This window comes from Tinamus guttatus, unplaced genomic scaffold (assembly GCF_059628265.1).
Source record: "Tinamus guttatus ecotype Peru unplaced genomic scaffold, ASM5962826v1 Tinamus_guttatus_pri_ptg000353l, whole genome shotgun sequence".
Classification (NCBI taxonomy): Eukaryota; Metazoa; Chordata; class Aves; order Tinamiformes; family Tinamidae; genus Tinamus; species Tinamus guttatus.
The window spans coordinates 512,066-532,633 of NW_028288887.1; the positions used below are offsets into that span (position 1 = coordinate 512,066).

Consider the following 20,568-nt stretch of genomic DNA (forward strand, 5'->3'; position numbering starts at 1 on the left):
ACTGGAACCTATGGGTGCGCTACAGCCGGGGATTCCATCCCCTGTCATGTTACCTCAGGGGTGGGATCTATTGATTGTGGATTTAAAAGACTGTTTCTATACCATTCCCTTACATCCGGAGGATTCCTCGAGGCTCACCTTCACGCTACCTTCGGTGAACCATGCAGAACTGGCACAGCGTTTCCAGTGGGTCGTCCTGCCTCAAGGTATGCGAAACATGTGTCAGATGTTTGTCACTGCTACCTTACAGCCTCTCTGACAACGATGGCCTGATACCATCATCTACCACTATATGGACGACATCCTGTTTGCCCGAAAGACTCGATTCACGACAGAGGATGAGGAAGCAATTGCCAACACACTCAGCAGCTCCGGTCTGGTCATCGCTCCGGAAAAGGTACAGCATACCAGCCCATGGAAATACCTTGGCTGGGTTATTACAGAATCCACAGTCGCTCCTCAAAAGGTTACCTTACATGTGAATTTACGTACATTAACTGATGTGCAGACCCTAATGGGAGATCTACAATGGGTACGTTCATTGCTGGGTATTTCTAATGAGGACCTTGAGCCACTACGTCCTTTGCTCAAAGGTACAGACGCTGGGAAGCCGATTTCGCTCACGCCAGCGCAGCAAGCCTGTGTCGAACGATTAGGGGAGTTAGTAGCTACGCGCTTATGCCCGCGGTATCTTCCAGAATTGCCTTTGCGCCTTCTCATTCTTTCACGGGAGAATTCCCTTACGGCGGTAGTCATGCAGTGGCAAAAGAAAAAAGGGGGAGAAGACTACCTTGCAGTTTTAGAATGGATTTTCTCCTCAGTTCAACCGTGCAAGAGTGTGACCCCTCGGTTGGAAGCGGTGGCTCACATGATCCGCCGTGGGAGAATTCGGGTGCTGGCAATCTCGGGGGGGTGAGCCGGCGGCGATCCACCTTCCCCTGCAGGCGGCAGATTTGGAGTGGGCCCTGTGGCACTCCACTGCGCTGCAGCTAGCGCTCCTGGAGTTCCCTGGGGAGGTGACTTCGGAAAGGCCTGCAGGAAAGCTTGGCCACTTCCTTACCAGCTATTCGTGGGTAGAAAGACCAAAGTGTGTAGAAAGACCTCTGCGTGATGGCCTCACGGTGTTCACAGATGCAGGAAAATCTTCCAGAAGGGCAGCCATCACCTGGAAGGAGAAAGACCTATGGAAAGCCCACACCCTACAAGCGGTAGAAGGTGACTCGTTGCAGACTTTAGAATTGGCAGCTGTCGCGTGGGCGCTGATGCACTGGAGGGACACCCCGTTGAATATTGTATCGGACTCCCTGTACGTCCTCGGAGTAGTACAGCGAATTGAGGATGCTCTTTTGAAAGAAACTTCTAACCAGCGATTGTTCCAGCTGTTTCTACAAATCAAAAGAGCGGTGAGGTGGCGTTCGACAGCATTCTGTATCATCCACGTCCGGAGTCATCAATGGACACTAGGTTTGGGGGAGGGTAACGATCGGGCTGACCGGTTAGTGAGCTTGGTGCGTGAGCATGGGCCACTGAGTTGTTTTGAAATCGCCCGTATTGCTCATGAACAGTTCCACACTAATGCCAAAGGCCTGATCCGGATGTATGGTATAACTATGTCCGATGCCCGCGGAATTGTGCAGGCCTGTCCCCAATGTAGTCATCATGGGCCAGGTCTGGGCATTGGTGTGAATCCCAGGGGCCTGAAGGCATTAGAGATATGGCAAATGGATGTAACACATGTTCCGGAGTTTGCTCGACTTAAGTATGTGCATGTGTCTATTGATACTTACTCGCATGTAATATGGGCAACCGCTCAGCCTGGGGAAAGAGCCCTTCATGTGAAAAAACATCTAACCGCTTGCTTTGCAGTATTAGGAGTCCCAGAAGTGATTAAGACAGACAATGGTCCGGCATATGCCAGTGACAGTGTTCGTCAGTTTTGCGAGAAATGGGGTATTAAGCATGTCAAGGGAATTCCAAACTCACCCACTGGCCAAGCCATGGTAGAACGGGCTAATCGCACCTTAAAAGATTACCTGATGAAATTTAAGGAAATGACAGACCCAAAAGAACGGTTGTCCTATACACTGTTTGTATTAAACCATCTTTGTGTGTTTGGAGATGACACGGAACCCCCCATGTGGGTGCACGCGCAGCGGGTCCGTAGTCAAAAGATACAAGAATCATCTATGAGCGTGCACTACCGGCACCCTCGGACCGGGTTATGGGAGGGTCCAGCAGAAGTTGTATTCAATGGTCGAGGGCATATGTGTGTTTCTACACCCACAGGTCCACTATGGGTTCCCAGCAGATGGACTCGCCCTGCGAAAGGACCCACGGATACGAGGGAGCGTCCTGTCGGAAGGGACATGCAGGACAGTGGTGGGCAGCAGCGTTGCTGATGTTCTGGGTACTGGGCTCTGGGACATAAGGGGCTCCAGGGTACCATCCACGGTTGTTTGATCCTCGACAGAACATCTGGGTGACCTTAGCTCGAGAGCTAAATACCACGCGTTTCTGTGCTAGTCTGGCCACCCCTAGTACCTCCTTTGTAATATGTCTAGTTGGGGTACCTGTGAACGAGACCACGTGGAAGTATTTCTGGAATGCAGTAAAGGCAATGCCGTCTTGGGGAATCCCCAAACTTTGAAAAGATTGACAGTACTCGAGAACTTGGCAACGGGAATCAACCGTTTCGATCTTTGGAGCCACAACCTGCCTGCAGGGCCTGAACCACAGGAGATAGAGTTAATAGATTCTCTTAATGCTTCTGTTTGCCTTTATATTAATGCATCGCATAAGGGTTGCGCTTCGGGTTATAGTAATAATTGTCGCAGTAGCTCTCAGGTGCCCACCTGGTTGTACCCAATCGGCAACGGGAGTCGTTGGAATAAATGGTGTGGTAAGATGTCCCACAATTCCTCACATCCGGGATCCAGCCCTGTAACCCCTCGGACGTTGCCTGCAGGATATTTTCTCATATGCGGCAACCGGGCTTGGTCCGGAATTCCATCAAAGCCCATAGGGGGTCCATGTACAGTAGGCCAAGTAAGTATGGCTTTCCCCTGGGTCCATCCTAACAGCACCAGGGTCAAAAGAAGAACTCGACGAATGGCACGTAGCATAACCCAGACAGAGGACTGTAACGACAACGTCCGACTCTGGTCCAAGTGGGAAGTAATTTTGACATCCTTCTTTGTACCGGGGGCGGCAGCGGCGCGAGCTCACAAAGTCTTAGACACCCTATCTTGCTGGGTGGTTAAACAAGCAAATGTCACCAGTCATGTCCTCTCTAATCTTGCGCGAGATTTATCACAGGTGCAACATGCGGTGCTACAAAACAGAGCAGCCGTCGACTTCCTGCTGCTAGCCCATGGGCACGGATGTGAAGACTTTGAAGGAATGTGCTGTATGGATCTGCAAGACCACTCTAAGGCAATCCACCAGCAAATCCAACAGCTGATGGAACACGCCCAGAAGATACAAAAAGATGTGGGCTTCTTTGGACTGGATGGGTTAACTAATTTATTGGGTATTGGTGGGTGGCTGAAATCCTTGCTTAAAACAAGTTTGATGCTTTTGATTATTATGCTTTTAATCCTAGGCTTAGTCAGCTGTGCCTTTGCATGCTTAAGGCGAATGCTATCCTCCCTTACTCATAACGCCTGGTTAATGCAAAAGAAAAAAGGAGGACTTATAGAGGAATGGCTTGGAGATCGAGGACACCTTACGGCTCCAGGCGGTTGGTAAAACCTCGGCGATGAAATGATCGAGAGTCCTTGAACTGCCCATCAGCAGATCAATAGACAACAGACGCTGCTCAGCAGGACGTCGGACTCTTTGACTGGAAAGACCTTGCAGGCCAACACGGACTTGGGGATGGGTGCATGTATTAGTAAATCGCGGCTAATGTTACTAGTTGTTCTATTGCTTATGCCTTGTAGTTTTTGGCTGTGCTTTTGCATGTATTAGACATAAGGTATTCTCACTTACCAGCAAGGCTTGATTAGTGCAAAAGAAAAAAGGGGGAATTGTAGAGAAATGCTGTGCTGAGAATCTGCACTGTGCTGGGAATCTGCACTGTGCTGAGAATCTGCACCACCTGCGCCTTGCTGATAATGTACTGGGGAGTGTTAGTGAGTTGTCCTTGGCCGGCTGGGAATGGGGAGCTATGTGGGAAAGAGTAGTTAGCCGTTTTGGGTAAACAACTTTGCAGAGCTGGGAAAGAGCCTATGCGGCCGGGACATAGCAACCTCCCTAGCAACCAATCGTAGCTAACCTGGATATCCCTCAGATGCTTGTAGGTATAAATATATGTGCACTTCCGCTAATAAACGGAGCAAGATCTAAACTCATATTGGGATCGTGTCTTGTAATCCGGCTCGGCTCCCGTAAAGGCCTGTGCAGTTGTCCTGCGCCTGGTTCCAACAAGTAATCCTCCATCTTTGCTTAATAGGAATAAAGGATTATTCAAATGTAGAAATGATTTTTATTCTATTTTTTATATTATAAAAAATAGCATGGTATATATAAGTAGATTTAAAGGGTGTACACACCACATCAATATATATAACTCTCAAGAATATTATTGTGGGCTGCTCATGAGCTATCTTGATCTGATATGACAGAATGCCCATAAATCAACATTTACATGGACAGAATTTTACAGCTAAATCAATATCGCCTTTAGAAATGCTGATATGCAGCTTAAATTCAGCAATTCCTTTAGCTACTGCAATGCTATAAGATTATCACCTTTGGTAAACACTGCCTTTATTCATGGTCTATAACAAGTGAATATTTTATATACAAGAATTGTTAAAAGTATGTTGGCAATTAATTATTATGCTTTAGCATTGATGATTTAGGCCAGCTATGAACTTCTAAAGCATAGCCAGGAAATCTAATTTTAATTTGAAACTCCAAGACCTCTGATTTAATCAATAACAACTGATTATTACTTACTTTTTTTTTCTGAACACTAACTATAACAAATCCTGATATGCAAAATGAGAAACGTAAAGGTAGATTAACCTGCTTAACAGTGTATTATCCCAATTCTTAGATAATCTAAGCAATAAAGATGCTAAAGAAAAATGGCTGTGGGTTCAGTTGTATCAGTAAAAAATCATTTTAAAGATTTTTATTAGCTTCAACACGCACTACATCAATTCAAACAAACTGTGTTTGTACACGCCAGGAAATGGAAGTCAACACTCTAGTGCTATCTTGTAATGCCAAATACTGTACTTTCAGCCAAGTTGCAAACCAGAACACAGAACTGAAAGGGCACAGCAGGCAGCCCTTATCTACATATCCCTGTAGAGCTGATTACTGAGCCTATTCCTTGTCAAAGGCAAAATCCATTAAAAAAAAAAAAAGCCAAAAAAGCCTAGGAAGTGATACTTGATAATTTCAGTGGACATTAGAGTCACACTCACTTCATGGGGATTGATACGTCTATTATATTAACAGCTGTTTAATTTAATACTACATAGAAAAAAAAAGCATATTCATAGCTTTTAAAAACCAAACATGGTGCTGAATTTTATGACTGTCTTCTCAGCATGCCCTGGTTAATGCAAACGAACACCCAAAACATTGTACGTTCTGTGAACATAGCACATATTTTTGCTGACCGGGAACAAGCATTCACCTTGCTTACCATGAAACTTACTCTTCAAACAATTATCTCATAGTAAAGTAATAGTAGCAATACATAACCCCTAGTTTTTATTTATGAAACCTTTCCAAACCAAAATCTGTAACGCAAAGGCAAGCTGTCTGAGTTTGCAGACAGGCTCCTTGAAGCCCTCTGGCATTCATAAGGTGCAAGTCAAAATGGATCTTATCACTTCCGATGCTGCCACCACGAATGCTGTGAAAAAGGCACTCCGCAGATAAGATCGGGTCACTGCAACTCTGCTGTTGTTCAGCAGAGCCACAGGCATCAGCAGGGTAAAAGCCTAGCCCTGAGCAAGAAGTGGGATGAAAAGCAAGACTGGAGAGGAGAGAGATTTGTGTAGAGCTTATGCTTTCACAACAGCCCCCAGATTGTGGCAGGAACCAAAAAAGAAAGAAAAGCACAAACCAGATGACTCCTCCTTCAAGCAGCAGTCATACTTAGACATTACTATGGAAATGACAGTCTAAGCAAGATCTAAGATTAACACCTATCCTTCTCATCCTCCACATTGAGGTCTGCCAGGAAGTTTTAGTCTTCTATGACCAAGAATTTTTCAAAGCTCTAATAATAACTGGAAAGGAAAAACAAAAATCCCAATGTACATCAGTATATTTTTACTTATATCCATCTATAAAATATAAAACAGGCATCAACTCAAACTTATATACCTGGATTTAAAAAATTACCACAACATTGTTATAAAATTATTTTTCTACAGCCCCACTTTATACCAACTACATGGTTTTAGTTGTTATTGTCTTAACATTTCTCTAACCAATCTATCTTTCACAAGGCTGACACTGTAAACCAGGAAGATCAGATGTACAGCTGCACATCATAACTAGCGAAGAAGAGACATTATTTAAGGGTTTAATGCCCAAGCGCTAAGTTTCACTTCTGAAGGAATTTTCTCATGCACTTTATCTTCTTGTATCTGGAATTCAGTGGTTCAGTTTGAAAATGAAGTTCTGTAAGCAGGGGATACTAAAGGCTCTCCTAGAAATTCCAAGCATATGTCATGGACCATGCATCTCCCAACTGCAACATCTTCACAAGGAAGAGCTGTAAGAGTTCTCCTAAAGTAACGCCTCTGAAATCTTCCCAGTAACACTCAGAAAGAGCCACAGCTGGAAAGCATACCTATTTGTTCTACTGATGCTCAAAAAAGAGGAAAAAGCAACTAATAATCAAATTATGAAATGTAATATTAAGTGGGTCCAATATTAAGGCATGCAAAGCTTTGGACATACTGTACAAGAAAAAAAAAAAGTCCTTTTAATCACAGTGTTCAGTGACAGCATATATTGAACCTGGGTGAACTAAAGCTAAGAAGCAAGAGTCTTGGGGAACCACATGTTAAGAAAGCTGCCTGTTTTCCCTCCTTGTAAGAAGCTGCTATGAAAATTTGAAGAAGAATGTCTTGTAATTCATGTAATCATCAATCATCTGCAAAGCCAGCACTGGCAAAGCTTTCAAAGAGTTTGTACACTCTTAAATCATTTAGAAAAGTCCACTGGAAAGCAAAACTTTTTTTTTTTTTTAATGCTAGAAACTTCTAAAAAAGTATTGGTTTGAGTACTTAATATTTGTCATTACCTATGAAAGCCCCAATAAGTTTTGACAAATTTTAAGCACAGAGAATGTATTATCTATTCTGCAGAATCTATGTGTTTTGAACATACTGAAGTTTATGCTGAACAGAATGAAGCTTCTGCATTTAAGAACCAGGTTAAGGCATCCATTTACAATTTGTAAATCTATTAAAAAACGTAATTTATAAAATGTAAACTGATGCCTTGACCTGAAGCATCATATCCACTGATACAATGAGAAAAAATAAATAAGGATATGTGACACCTTCATTTTCACTCCCTACAGTTAAAGTAACTCTTTCAGTACAATCTGGTACAGTGTTGCTTTCCTTATCAAATTAAGTCTGTACAGTCAACTTAGGCTAAAACAAGATCTGATAGTCTGGTTTGAATATGTTAACCCTTACCTGAACAGGTCTTTTCAATCATGGCAACTAATATACTTAAGTCACATGCCCATCAAACCACACCCCTGGACTTATGTATCTGGAAAATGTTATTGATACAGCAAAATGATTACAGGGCTGCAGGTAACATCATAAAGCTCCTGTAAGGTCATTTCCAGAATACAATGAACTCTGGTTTTGCTTTGATTTACATGGCTTTTTGAAAAATATGCTTCTAGTTATCTTCAAGAAGACAAAACTTTGGAAGATAGGCAATGTCAGTGGAGAAAGTATAGTGCTTATGGATGCAGGCAGGCAAAAGCTACCATTAAGACATGATAAATTAGAGAGGGAGAATGATGGAGGAGTTTGAAAACCAGCCTAGGCTAGTACTTATTAATGCAACTGCTGCTTCATTAACATTTTGCAAAAGGCTAGTGTTGATTAGAGTAGATTGCCTTCTGATGCTCTGAAATACACTAATGAGTGATCTTTCTGGCTGAAAAACAGCTTATTTATGAATGTGTATGCAGCGAGCAGCATAGCTGAGTCCTGACTGCAAACCATGACACACGGGCACTCTAGCTGGACAGTGTCACTGTGCCACATAAAAGAGGTAGCCAGAAGCAATGAAGTCAGTTTCAGCCCTCTCACATTTTTCTCTTGTTATGGAATAAAACAAAATTGGGGTCCTGCGTAAGTATGCGATCATTTAAGTTCCCCCATTCACTACTCTAATACCTTCAGGTCTCTTTTTACTCCATTACCATACAAATTCAAATCCTTAATGGATAAAATTTTCCCTGATGCTGCACTCAAACTTTTGCTTGAGAACAGCTGCCTCTTGCCTAATTGTACCCTTGTCAGAAACAGCGCTCTAAAGAGCTAACCAAATCCTTGGATTTTCCTAGAAAGATCTGGGAACATCAAGAGCCAATTAAACTATCATGTCAGCTGGCTAAGTGTGATGGTACTGCCAAACATTATAATAAGGGCACTGTCACACAATAAACCCCATGGATTTCTGCTCTGGCTATCTGCACTCTTTATATCTGAGAAGCAAAGCAGGGGACCTGTCTGCTTTGCAGCACTTTACTCATGCTAACAACAAATTCCTTTTCCACTGTTTTGGAATGATGTTCAAGAGAATGACTGATGTTCAAATCCTCTTAAGTGGATATGACAACATTATCCTTCCCTATAACTGGAAGCAGGTCACTAATCTGTGACTATGATAGAGGGGATACTACTTTTCTCTGCCTGAGCTTTCATGTTTATAAAAAGTATTACAAAAAAATATGCTCCTATACATAAAATGCAAATTCTGAGAAGAAGCTTCTACCTATGTGATAAATTGCATGACCAAAGTTGGCAGCAACAATTAAAAAAAGACAACACTAAAAACTTCCCACCCATGATTGAGCAAGTGACATTAGCCATTTTCATTAGTTTTAGATTAATTCTGTCTAAGCACTTACAGAGTTACTGACCACAATACCACTTAAGTTTCTTCCACAGACTAAAACAAAGAGAAAAGATGAATGGACCAAGCCAGGAGCCAGAGCCTGTCCCCGCCTCTGCACCTCGAGACATAAGGAATGACAGGACAGCCCCAAAATAAGGTCCTTTCCCGGCAGGAGCTGGTGCCCGGGAACGCACGTGAGCACTCTGGCCGCAGTCGGGCTCACCCGTGCCATGAGCAGACACAGCGGTGCTAAAACAAAACTCCTGTTCAAAGCGTCTCTGGGGATTTATACATAGTCCATTATTAAAAACACCTAGCTTTTAAGCTAAGTAATTACTTTAGCTTTTTTTATTTTTTTTTTCCCCATGGATATTATGTTAGTCAGTTCTCTCTGTTGGCTCTGTGAAATGCAACACAGGCACTGTAGAGGAAGAGAGGAAAAATACTTTTTAGTAACAGGAGAATGTGATTATGCAACAGCTCACACTGGCAGGGTGCTTCAGGAGACAACATAAAAAAAATAAACCAACTGAGCAGATTTAATTTTTTTTTTCCTTCCACTGTCCTATTAATTTACACTAAATGTTTACAGCTAGGAAAATATTTTTTTTTTTAATAAAATCTTATTAATTGCCAGTGCAAAGCTCCCTGGTTTCTTGTAACAGATAGTGAGACTATTGTCTGAACATAAGTAAGTCATGGGTGACAAGTACAGGACCATAAACATGAACCATGATCACACTGACATTTGTACTGATTGTTACACTATTGACTAATTTTCCAAGACCATGCTACTCAAATAAATGTGATGTTCTGGGTATCTTCATACCATTCAAAACATAGATTTTTTTTTTCCAATAATAACTAGTACTAAAAACTGCCTGTAAATAGACTTCAGCTTTCATCTTCGATCATTTTCAAATACTGGCATACAAGGTAGACAACTACAAAATAGTCATTATGGGAAAAAAAAAAGCAGCTTCATAGTTAGCATGGTCAAACTGAATTAAACTTAAATCTTCTTAGCATCAATACCTAAAAAGCTTCCTCTAGCAAAGAGACATTCACAGAAGTTTTCAGTATAAAAGAAATTTCCATTATGACCCTAACATCAAATCTCAATGAGTTTTTTCCACGTTGCAGTTTATTGCCAGCTATTAGCAAATCCTTCAAAAAAGTAAACTGCAGTAAACCTAAAACAGATGCAACATGAATTGAAACTTTTCCATGTCTAAATTCAGGTACCCAGACACACAAAGCGATACATTAGACATGTTTGCAAAATCGTAATTACAGAAGTGAAAATATCTGTTTGCATATCCGTTTCATTATAGAGTTCCTCTGTATTTGACTAATCTACAATTACTGCAGTCCAGCAGAAAGTGGTTGCTACATCTTTATTATTGGCATGGTTTATTTATTTATTATCTGTCACAGTAATAACTCCTGCCCAGAATCAGCGTACACTGACTATAGCCTATATTGACAATATACGACCTATAAAATTAGAAATAGGTTGCTAAATTTTTTTAAAAGACCATTTTTTTAAAAGACCAGTTTTTAAATTTAAGATTCCTATCTGGTTTCTAATTTCCGGGTCTTTCAAGATTTAAATTTTTCTTCTTGCAAAAATATGAGGATTGGAAGCTTCCTTAATTTTTTAAGAGAAGCTGTGATTCCCTAGTTACCACCTGATTCCAGGAGCCAGTAAGTTAGGAAAACACCAAGTACTGTGACAGTTATAACAGTACTTTTAAATATGATGATCTTTTGAAATGTGGTTTATTTACTATCTATGCTTCAGAAATCTATTCATGACCACATTCACATGTGGCACCTCCAGGCACTCAGTAACCTGCCACTTCAGGGATGCCTGGGAACTGAGGCATCATCTCGACAAAAACATCTGGATCTGGATGCAACTTTGCCAGCCATGTATCCTGTCTGGTTTTCTAAAGAGCAGCTCCAGAGCACGCTTCTGGGACTGCACTGACACGCACGCCATGCTGGGGTTGTGGCAAGCACAGCTTGTCTGCTGTCTTCAAGCAACCTCAAGCAGGGAGAACAGAAGAAGGATCTTTTCCCATATCTGTATCATCCTACTTTCAGTCATCCAGACATGTGATGTGTGCATGTCACCAGCTACTGCTAATGGAGCACTGGGAGGAGGGTTATTAAAGAAATTCAGAAAGAGGGAAACAGTGAGAGAAATCATGATGCAAACTGACAATGTTCCATTTCCCGATTTTCACATTTGATTTTGCAAGACTTACTCTTGGGATAGAGAACTGCGTACTCTTGAATATTCCTGCTGTACTTAAGTCTATTTTCTTAGTCTTTAGCAAAGTTTCTCTACTGCAGTTTCTCTATAAACCCAAATAACATCACTTAACTACATACCTTACAGAAACATCACAGAGAGCTTGCAGTCATGGTAAAATAGACAGACTCCAGATATGTTTTAAAAATTTGGAATAAAACCATTGCTTAGAGCAACTTGTTGCACATCTAAAAGTAAAATCTTTCTGCATTCTGGGCTCACTGTTTTATTTATTTATTTATTTTCAGGGTGGTTAATGGAAACTGGTTTATTTACTTTTTACTTCTATTAAAAACAAAAACCAGCACTGAAAGGTGTCACAGAGGTTCCTATACAAACAAGGAGGGGAGGAAAAAAAAACCTGCAAAAATGAACAGTATCTATTCCTTCCCAAGTCAGTAATACCAACAGTGCTCCTGAATACTGCAGTAGAAAACAGTAAGAAGTACTAAAGTAGATACATTCATACTTGATAGATCAAGCGGATTGAGGCGACATATTACTGCAATATAAAATTCCTTCACATTAACTATGACAACTATTCTTACTGTATAACTAACATGTATCCCTTCTCTTCGTTATCTTATTTTTGACACAAGAAAACCTTCTGTGATTCCTTCTGAATCATATTTTCTTTTCAATTTCAATAAACATGTTAAGAATGCTTACCCATTAACCTATTGGTTTAACCAGTATGGTGTTGACGGGCTTACAGTTGGACTTGATGATCTCAAAGTTCTTTTCCAACCATAATGATTCTATGATTCTATGAATGTATGGTAAACTATCCTTTACCTAGTTCAAACAAATACAAATGTAACAGTATAGGATGCAGTATCTTGGTATTTATTTATAGATGCAAAGCAGTTGTCATGTTTTATAAAAAAAATCGATCTTCTCTTAATAAAAAGCTGAACTTAACAAAGTAAAAATATTGATTTGTAATTAATTATACCTTACTCTAAAATTACTTGCCTTCATTGTTCATAAAATATACCATATATTCTATCTGTTTTAGGGATGTAATAAATAAATACTTGAAGGATGTCCAGCTTCTTGTGAAATAATGGCTATGAAGACACTATATGAGGAAACTGATAGATGTTTGCATGTGTTTGCAGGAAAAGATCAGGCCATAAGTGTTTTCCTGATCTTACTTTCTTTGAAAACAAGAGAAATTTTATTACTGGATTCGGAAAGTGCTGAAACGGACTCCCAAACTCTTGACAGCACATATAGCACATATACACACACATATGTCATAGCACATATATATCACATGCCATATACGTACATATATGTCATATATCATATACAAATAATATGTTCTGAGCAATTACATCTTTCAATTAGTGATAAAAACTAAAAACTTAGTTTTGTGACTTGGGCAATTCCAAGTAGATAACTCTTAGAACGGAGATTTAATTGCTGCTAAGTCTGTAATGATAAGAGATGCACAAGGCATGGCAAAGACAAAAAGCTACTTATATTATGAAACTAAATTGCGCAAGAGTGCAAGCTCTCAAACAACTTAGTATCTTACATGCGGGCTGAGTTGAACATGGGCTTAAGCAGTAATGAGGAACAGCAGATATTTGGTAATGGTGGTCAAAACATGAGAGCAAAAAAAAAGTGGCATAAATTGAGTCAAACCCCACAATTTTTGCCTTAAAATATCCCAGTTACAACTAAAGTGGTAAAAAGACGCTAAAACACTTAGCATCAGCTTTCCTAGGTACAAGTGAAGCCTCACCTCCGTCAGCCTCACCTCCGTCCCCGGAAAAGTGATGGAACGGCTCATACTGGCCGTTGTCTCCAGGCACATGGAGGACAAGAAGGTGCTCAAGAGTAGTCAGCATGGATTCACCAAGGGGAAATCTTGCCTGACTAACCTGATAGCCTTCTATGATGAAATGACCGGCTGGATAGACGAGGGGAGAGCGGTGGATGTCGTCTATCTCGACTTCACCAAGGCTTTTGACACCGTCCCTCATAACATCCTCCTGGGCAAGCTCCGGAAGTGTGGGATAGATGAGTGGACAGTGAGATGGATTAGGAACTGGCTGGATGGCAGGGCCCAGAGGGTGGTGATCAGTGCTGCAGAGTCTAGTTGGAGGCCTGTGGCTAGTGGGGTCCCCCAGGGGTCAGTCCTTGGTCCAGTCCTGTTCAATTTATTCATCAATGACCTGGATGAAGGCACAGAGTGCTCCCTCAGCAAGTTTGCTGATGACACAAAACTGGGAGGAGTAGCCGATACCCCAGAGGGCTGCGCTGCCATCCAGAGGGACCTGGACAGACTGGACAACTGGGTGGTGAAAAACCTCATGAAATTCAACAAGGCCAAGTGCAAGGTCCAGCACCTGGGGAGGGATAACCCCAGACACCAGTACAGGCTGGGGACTGACCTTCTGGAGAGCAGCTCTGCGGAGAAAGACCTGGGTGTCATGGTGGATGATAAGTTGACCATGAGGCAGCAGTGTGCCCTCGTGGCAAAGAAGGCCAATGGAATCCTGGGCTGCATTAAGAAGAGCATCTCTAGCAGGTCGAGGGAGGTGATCCTGCCCCTCTACTCAGCCCTGGTGAGGCCACATCTGGAGTACTGTGTCCAGTTCTGGGCTCCACAGTACAAGAGGGATGTGGAGCTGCTGGAGAGAGTCCAGCGCAGGGCTACAAGGATGATCAGGGGCCTGGACCATCTGCCCTATGAGGAGAGGCTGAGGGAGCTGGGCCTGTTCAGCCTGGAGAAGAGAAGGCTGAGAGGGGATCTAATCAGTGTATATAAATACCTCAAGGGAGGGAGTGCAGAGGACGGGGATGGTCTCTTTTCAGTGGTGACCACTGATAGGACTAGAGGAAATGGCCGGAAACTGAAACATCAAAAATTCCATAGGAACTTAAGGAAAAATTTCTTAACAGTGAGGGTGACAGAGCACTGGAACAGGCTGCCCAGAGAGGTTGTGGAGTCTCCTTCTCTGGAGATCTTCAAAACCCGCTTGGATGCAGTCCTGTGCCACGTGCTCTAGGTGTCCCTGCGTATACAGGGGGGTTGGACTAGATGATCTCTAGAGGTCCCTTCCAACCCTAAGCATTCTATGATTCTATGATTCTATGAAGTGAAGGAAAAAAAAAAAGTCCCTTTAGTTGCTCTAATTAAAACTTCCCTCTTATCTCCCGTTAGGCACGCAGCTCCCCAGAGGCCGGGGTACCTGTTCACAGCACCAGCAGAAGCGCACGCTAAAGCGCTACCGAGCCGAGCTCCCCGCGGGCGGTGCAGGGACCGCTGCAAGGCAGGGAGCGCGAGTGGACCGGGGGCACCGGGCGGACCGGGCTGGGCCCGCAGCGCTACCGGCCCGCGGGAGGGAAGGGAGCCGAACCAAGCAGGGCCGCGACCACCTGCTCTTCACCCCGCCCGAGCCAGGGCAGCTCCACGCGTTGCATAAGCGCCTTCACTAACCGCCTCCCGCCGCCGGCGCGCAGTGAGGAAGGATGCCCGGGACCAGAGCGGCGGCTCCGCGCCATCCGAGAGCGAGACGCGCGGAAACGCCGCGGCTCCCCGCGCAACGACCGGTTCCGCCGCCTCGTGCCCGCTCCCCGGAGGCTCCTACCTTGTTGGAGGCCATCTCGCTGACGGAGTGGCGGGTCTGCAGGGTCTCCAGTTGGTCGAGGCACCAGTCGAGCTCCTCCAGGGTCTCGCTGGCCAGCTTCTGGTAGGCCTCCTCTGCCAAGAGACACGGAAAGGCGCGCTGAGCCCGCAGCCCGGGGCTAGTGGGCAGCGCCAGCGGCTCCATCCCGCCGCCCGCCCGCAGCTGCCCCGTGCGCGCACATGGGCGCTGCTCCCGCATAATGCGGTGCCGGGCTCCGCGCGGGGCGCGGCGCAGCCCCTCGCAGGCCGCAACAAACTTTGCGCCCGAATCGCCGCGCTCCGCGCGGTCCCCGCCCGCAGCGCCGCCCCCGGGGCGGTGTGCGCAGCGCGTCCCGTGGTGGCTCGGGGAGAGGAGCAGTGGGAGCGGGGACATCGGGACGGGAAGTGGCCGCCCGTGCGACTTTGCTGCAGGTCGGTTTTCAGAGCAGCCTGTGGGCTTGAAACTCGCAGAACTGAACCGCAAGGAGGAAGGAGGGCGGCTAAATAGTTCAGCGCGTTGCAGTTTGACACTCAGGGTTCACACTAGCTTCATCTATTTCACACTACCAAGCACGTGCTCCAGTGCTTCGGCTGCTTCGGCTTCCCTCGGAGCCGCTGGACTTTGTGCAAACTCATGGATATTTCAAAAACATGACAGAAGTTTGAACAGTCTCCACTCATTTTTGAAAAAAAAAAAAAAAGGCATGACGGGAACAAGGAGTTTGGATTGAGATTAATTGGCAGAGCTATTCACAGGAAAAAAAAAAAAAAAGACAGCATTTGCCTGCATCATGGCATCATGGTTAATCTGTCACTGCAAGGTTAGCAGATACTTAACAACAACCTCCCCACTGAATCATAAACACAGACAGGTCATACTTACTATAAATGCTACCCAACTCCCTCCCTACCCCCAAATTCCCCTGGCAAACAAAGTCAGGATTTCGCAGACTCTGCATCCATCAGAAGGGAATCTGTGACATTCTGCAACACAACAGAATCATCACAGCTTACCTCACTGCCCTCCTAAATTATTTTTAAATAGCTCTAACTGCGACTGGTTCTTGAAAGAGAACACTTTGTATGCTGACCTCAAAGTGCAAATTTCATCCAGATCCATGCTAGAAATGTAAGAAACTCTGTTCATGGCATGTTTGTAAGTGTGCTATGTTAAATATTTCTGACGAGTCAGAGATGAGTTTAACATATGCATAGTTATCTGATGACCTTATACAATGATTTCATTGAGGATAAAACACATAAAGAAGTGAGGTAAAATGAGCATGCTTAACATTGGCTTGTTGTCTGGCCAGCCTGCAGCACTTCTTGAAAATCAGATATTGGGAAATTTGCGTTTTGCTTCACGACTAAGCATCACCCCTTGAGATACTGATGACTGTAAGAGTGTTTTTTTTTTTTTTTTCTGAGAAGCACGAAAACAATGAAAACACAGCAAAGGATGCCAATTTGAGTTAAACTAATGAAATGCTCGGTTTGTTATCTATGTATTAAAAATACCCATTTAAATATCCTTATTCTAAGGCATCAGCAGATTCTACATAGTGACAAGGCGCCCATCACAAAAGCACCCGCCTGGCTGCTGAGTAGCCTCAGGAAAGCTTCTCCAAGCAGTACTGAAGCTCTAAATCTGTTCCATGCTTTTGTTGTTATAAAATGTTGTGGAAAATGTTGTCTAGGTTAACAGCTTTTAAGTATAACACACTGTCACTGCTGAGCTAAAAATAGAAAAAATAATCAGCAGCCACCCAGATTTGACAGCCTCACAAAAGTGTTTCTGACCTCTGGGTTACCTCTGGGCATCACCATGTAATTATTCCTAGCCTTTATAGTCATAAACCCATTGGTTTTTGGCATAGGCACAGGAGCAAGCTTTTTGTCAGAATTACACAAGCGAAAGAGGGCTAGCTCCATGTCACAGTCATTCAGCAAGGGTAATGCGGGCTGCTGTGGCCCCTTTGTATCTGCAGAATGATCAAGAAGAGATTGCAAGAGTGGAGTCCCCAAAGAGATTCATTTCTGTAAATTAGAGATTTTTGTGTGTGTGGTTGTGTTTTTTTTTTTTTTGATTTCAAAGATTCTTTTTGTAACTCATTAAGCCTTAATAAGAGGGAAAGAAATACAGTTTCTGAGAGAAACACTGGTTACTTTGAAAATTTGCATACTACATCAAATGTGCTTTTTTTAAAAAAAAAAAAAAATGAAGTGACAGCAAATGTTCTCTTTCCAGTTCACAGATTAATATAAACAAACCCACCATGTCTAGGTATCAGTATGGTACATAGGAAAAACAAATCAAAGGCTAACAAAAAGAACAAAGTTTAGCCATAACCACTTGGCATTGTACATTTTTTCTTTATTAAAAAGGATGTTCTAGTGATCATGTGTATGAAAGAGTGGATCTTAGCACTGCTGCTAATACCACACTAGCGAAGGCTGTATCTCTCATTCACACCTTTAGAAACTAATTCTGTTTAAAGAGAAAAATTGCTATATGACAATAGGGATAGCATACATTTTATTTAATGATTTGTCATGATTTTTTTAAATGTTGTCATAGTATTCCAGAGAACGAAAAGCAATACTATACTTTCCTACTATAGATCAAGTGTACTTATGCTAGCCTTTTCAGTGCTCTAAGCCATTTTAACACAATTTAAGAGGTACGTGCCAGATTCGTCACTGTTGTCTGATCATCTGAGGTTGTCTGAGGGATGCCGAGAAGCTGGAAAGAAGTTGACCTACCAAGCACACAGCCAAGGGCTTTGACTACCTTGCTGCCTTTAAAATGGGAGCATCTTCGAGACAAGAAAAGGTCTCAGGCAAACTGTGAAGTGCTCCAGATATGCTCAGTGTGTGTACTGTCTTTCTGGATGTAGGCAGCTGCAAGAAGCTCTGGGAACATCCAGGTTAGTCAAAATGAAGATGAGCTGAAGGTCTACTGCAAGATGCAGACCTGGATCTCTTTCCTGCATTTCCTGACCATTTTCTTGCTCTTCTGCCTGGTGTAACCTTCAAGTCTGAAGCAACAGAATCACTGGACCAAGAGTTTCTGTCTCTCTCACTACCACAGCATTTCAAAAAATACTCTGTGGTTCAAAATATGGTTTTTTTTCAGTAAATCTGTCTGTTAGTACTTACAGCCTTAAATGATGGCCTATATATTGAAGTGACTTTTGATATTTTAGTCAATGTTGCCATCTTCTATTAAACATGGCCATATTAAAACTGATTCAGCATAGAAAGAAATAGCATCCCTTTTCTTAGTCACTCACATCGCAACAGAAAAAGAAATAATTTTCCATTTATGTTTCAGAGAGAAAATTGTCAGCGTTGTGACTCAAAAGGCTTTCTTTGTGGAGTGTTCAGATGTCATACTACAGTTAAAATGTAAATATGAAAAGATTATTTGGTTTAGCAATCTAGAAAGCTGATGAACACCCTCCACAATCACAAGTAAAACAAAACCCTCTTGATCAGACTTTGGAATGTGCATCTGGGAAAGGAACTCAGCTACTGCAGGTTTCTCAGAAGCTTTTTTTTGATAGTTCCAGTTTGAACACTTGGTTGCTTCCATGACAGGAATCTCTCCAAATTTCCATTCTAGAGAAGAAAAATCAAGCATACTATTTAGTAGCCTTGTACACACAGACCATGCCCTAATGAGCAGGACTGGTCTTCTTTTGAACCTGGAGATCTGTAGATCACACCCAACCTATTGCTTTATGTTCTTAGGATATTAGCCTTAGGATATGGAAACTGCCTTATCTCCTTGACCAGAAAAATGTAGTAACCTCCAGGAAACAATAGGCACAAAATGATAAAGTCCATTTGTGGACAACTTGTCAAAATATTTACACTTATATTATAAAAAAGGACCATATAAACAAATCCAAAGGCAAAACATATATTAAATGAGGACCTGAAGGAACTATGCTACTATTTTCATAGGTGGAAAAGGGTATTTTTCTACCCATACTTAATATTTTTCTACTGGTCTCAAGAGAAATCCACATATGCTATATAGCAATCTCCTTAAACCCTAGGACTGCATATTTCAGGGGCAAAAGTATGAGCAACATATGCTCACATTCTTGCAAAACCAGGTAACAGGAAGGCTGAAGATGTCCAGTAAGAAGATACTGTGCTCTTAAAACAGGTTTGTTTTAAGTAGTTTAGTTTAACGACACTTTTGACTCCTGCAACTATAGGAGAACTATATAATCTGGTCCTCACTATGTAGTTCAGTTCCATTGCATGGGGTTGGGGTTGTTACTTGTGGGGGCTTCCTCTACTATTTTCTCTCTGTCAAAGATTTGGTTCACTCCCTGGAAAAGGTTTGGAACGAAGTCATTAACTGTTATGACTTGTTCTAATGTTTGGCCTTAATAATGTTAGTATTTCTATATTAATTAATCCAAAGAAACAGTCTTGAAATGCCAGAGTAGTACAGCAGACTATTAAGAAGCATCTTTCTTTAAAGCCAGGTAGGAAAACAAGCATTAAATACATGCAGCATATTTAAGTAACTTACTACTTTTAATGACAGAGTACATCAAAATGTTTGTGAACATCTATATCAACTCTTCACACTAATCAAAAATCCCACAGGCTGAAAGAACTTTTGTTTCCACACATCTCTATCTAGTGCTCTCTTCCTCTCCTACTGCTTTTGGCTAAGGATTAATAGTTTCCTTACCACTGTCTGTAAGAAGCTGCCAGAAGGACTGGTGTCACTCAGAGGCAAAGAAGTAAACACTTCAACCAACCTTGCTTAAAATGCAAAAATAAAGGAAAGTTTGTCTGATGCACTTTGAATGCACCTTTATTGCTTTATTATATTAATGAACAAGTTAGATTTTGAGAAAAAAAATGTATCCTGGAGATCAGTTCCTTTTACAGCTGTGAAACAGTTTGATTTCGAGTAGGATACTGCTTCTGATTCAACACACTGAGGGAAGTGAATTTTTCAAAACAGAACTAAATTAATTTAGCAGTTCAGAAAGAAAATAAATGCCATTTTGGCAAAAAGTGGATGTTTCAGTCACACTGTCATGTTTGCTGTTCTACCACATTGTCTGATCCCAGTAGAAGGGATTAAGGGATATTTATTAACATTGCCCCTATCAGGATTTTGCTGAAGAGCTCAACTGTTATATGTTATTCTTGGAATTAGGATGAAAACAAGAACTGCAAGTCACTAAATTTGCACGTATAAAACTTTACTGTTAAAAAGCTTTGCTAAGAATTTCGTCTTCCTATTTTACCTAGAACATCAAATCAGAACATAAAGGAATAACTCAAATTTTTGTCAAAGCAGTAGAGAAGCATAGAACCACAGAATGCTTAAGGTTGGAAGGGACCTCTAGAGGTCATCTAGTCCAACCCCCCTGCACATGCAGGGTCACCTAGAACACGTGGCACAGGACTGCATCCAAGCGGGTTTTGAAGATCTCCAGAGAAGGAGACTCTACAACCTCTC

At 42.4% G+C, this 20,568-nt stretch overlaps 1 protein-coding gene across 1 annotated transcript in view; it reads right to left on the bottom strand.

The window, feature by feature from the left end:
• Positions 1-20,568, bottom strand: part of LOC104564663 (3',5'-cyclic-AMP phosphodiesterase 4D-like) — a 161,108-nt gene that overhangs the window by 36,597 nt on the left and 103,943 nt on the right. Inside the window, exon 6 of the mRNA XM_088529873.1 lies at positions 15,052-15,164. Within this exon, the coding sequence (XP_088385999.1) occupies positions 15,052-15,164 (113 nt within the window). The remainder of the gene's footprint in view (positions 1-15,051; positions 15,165-20,568) is intronic.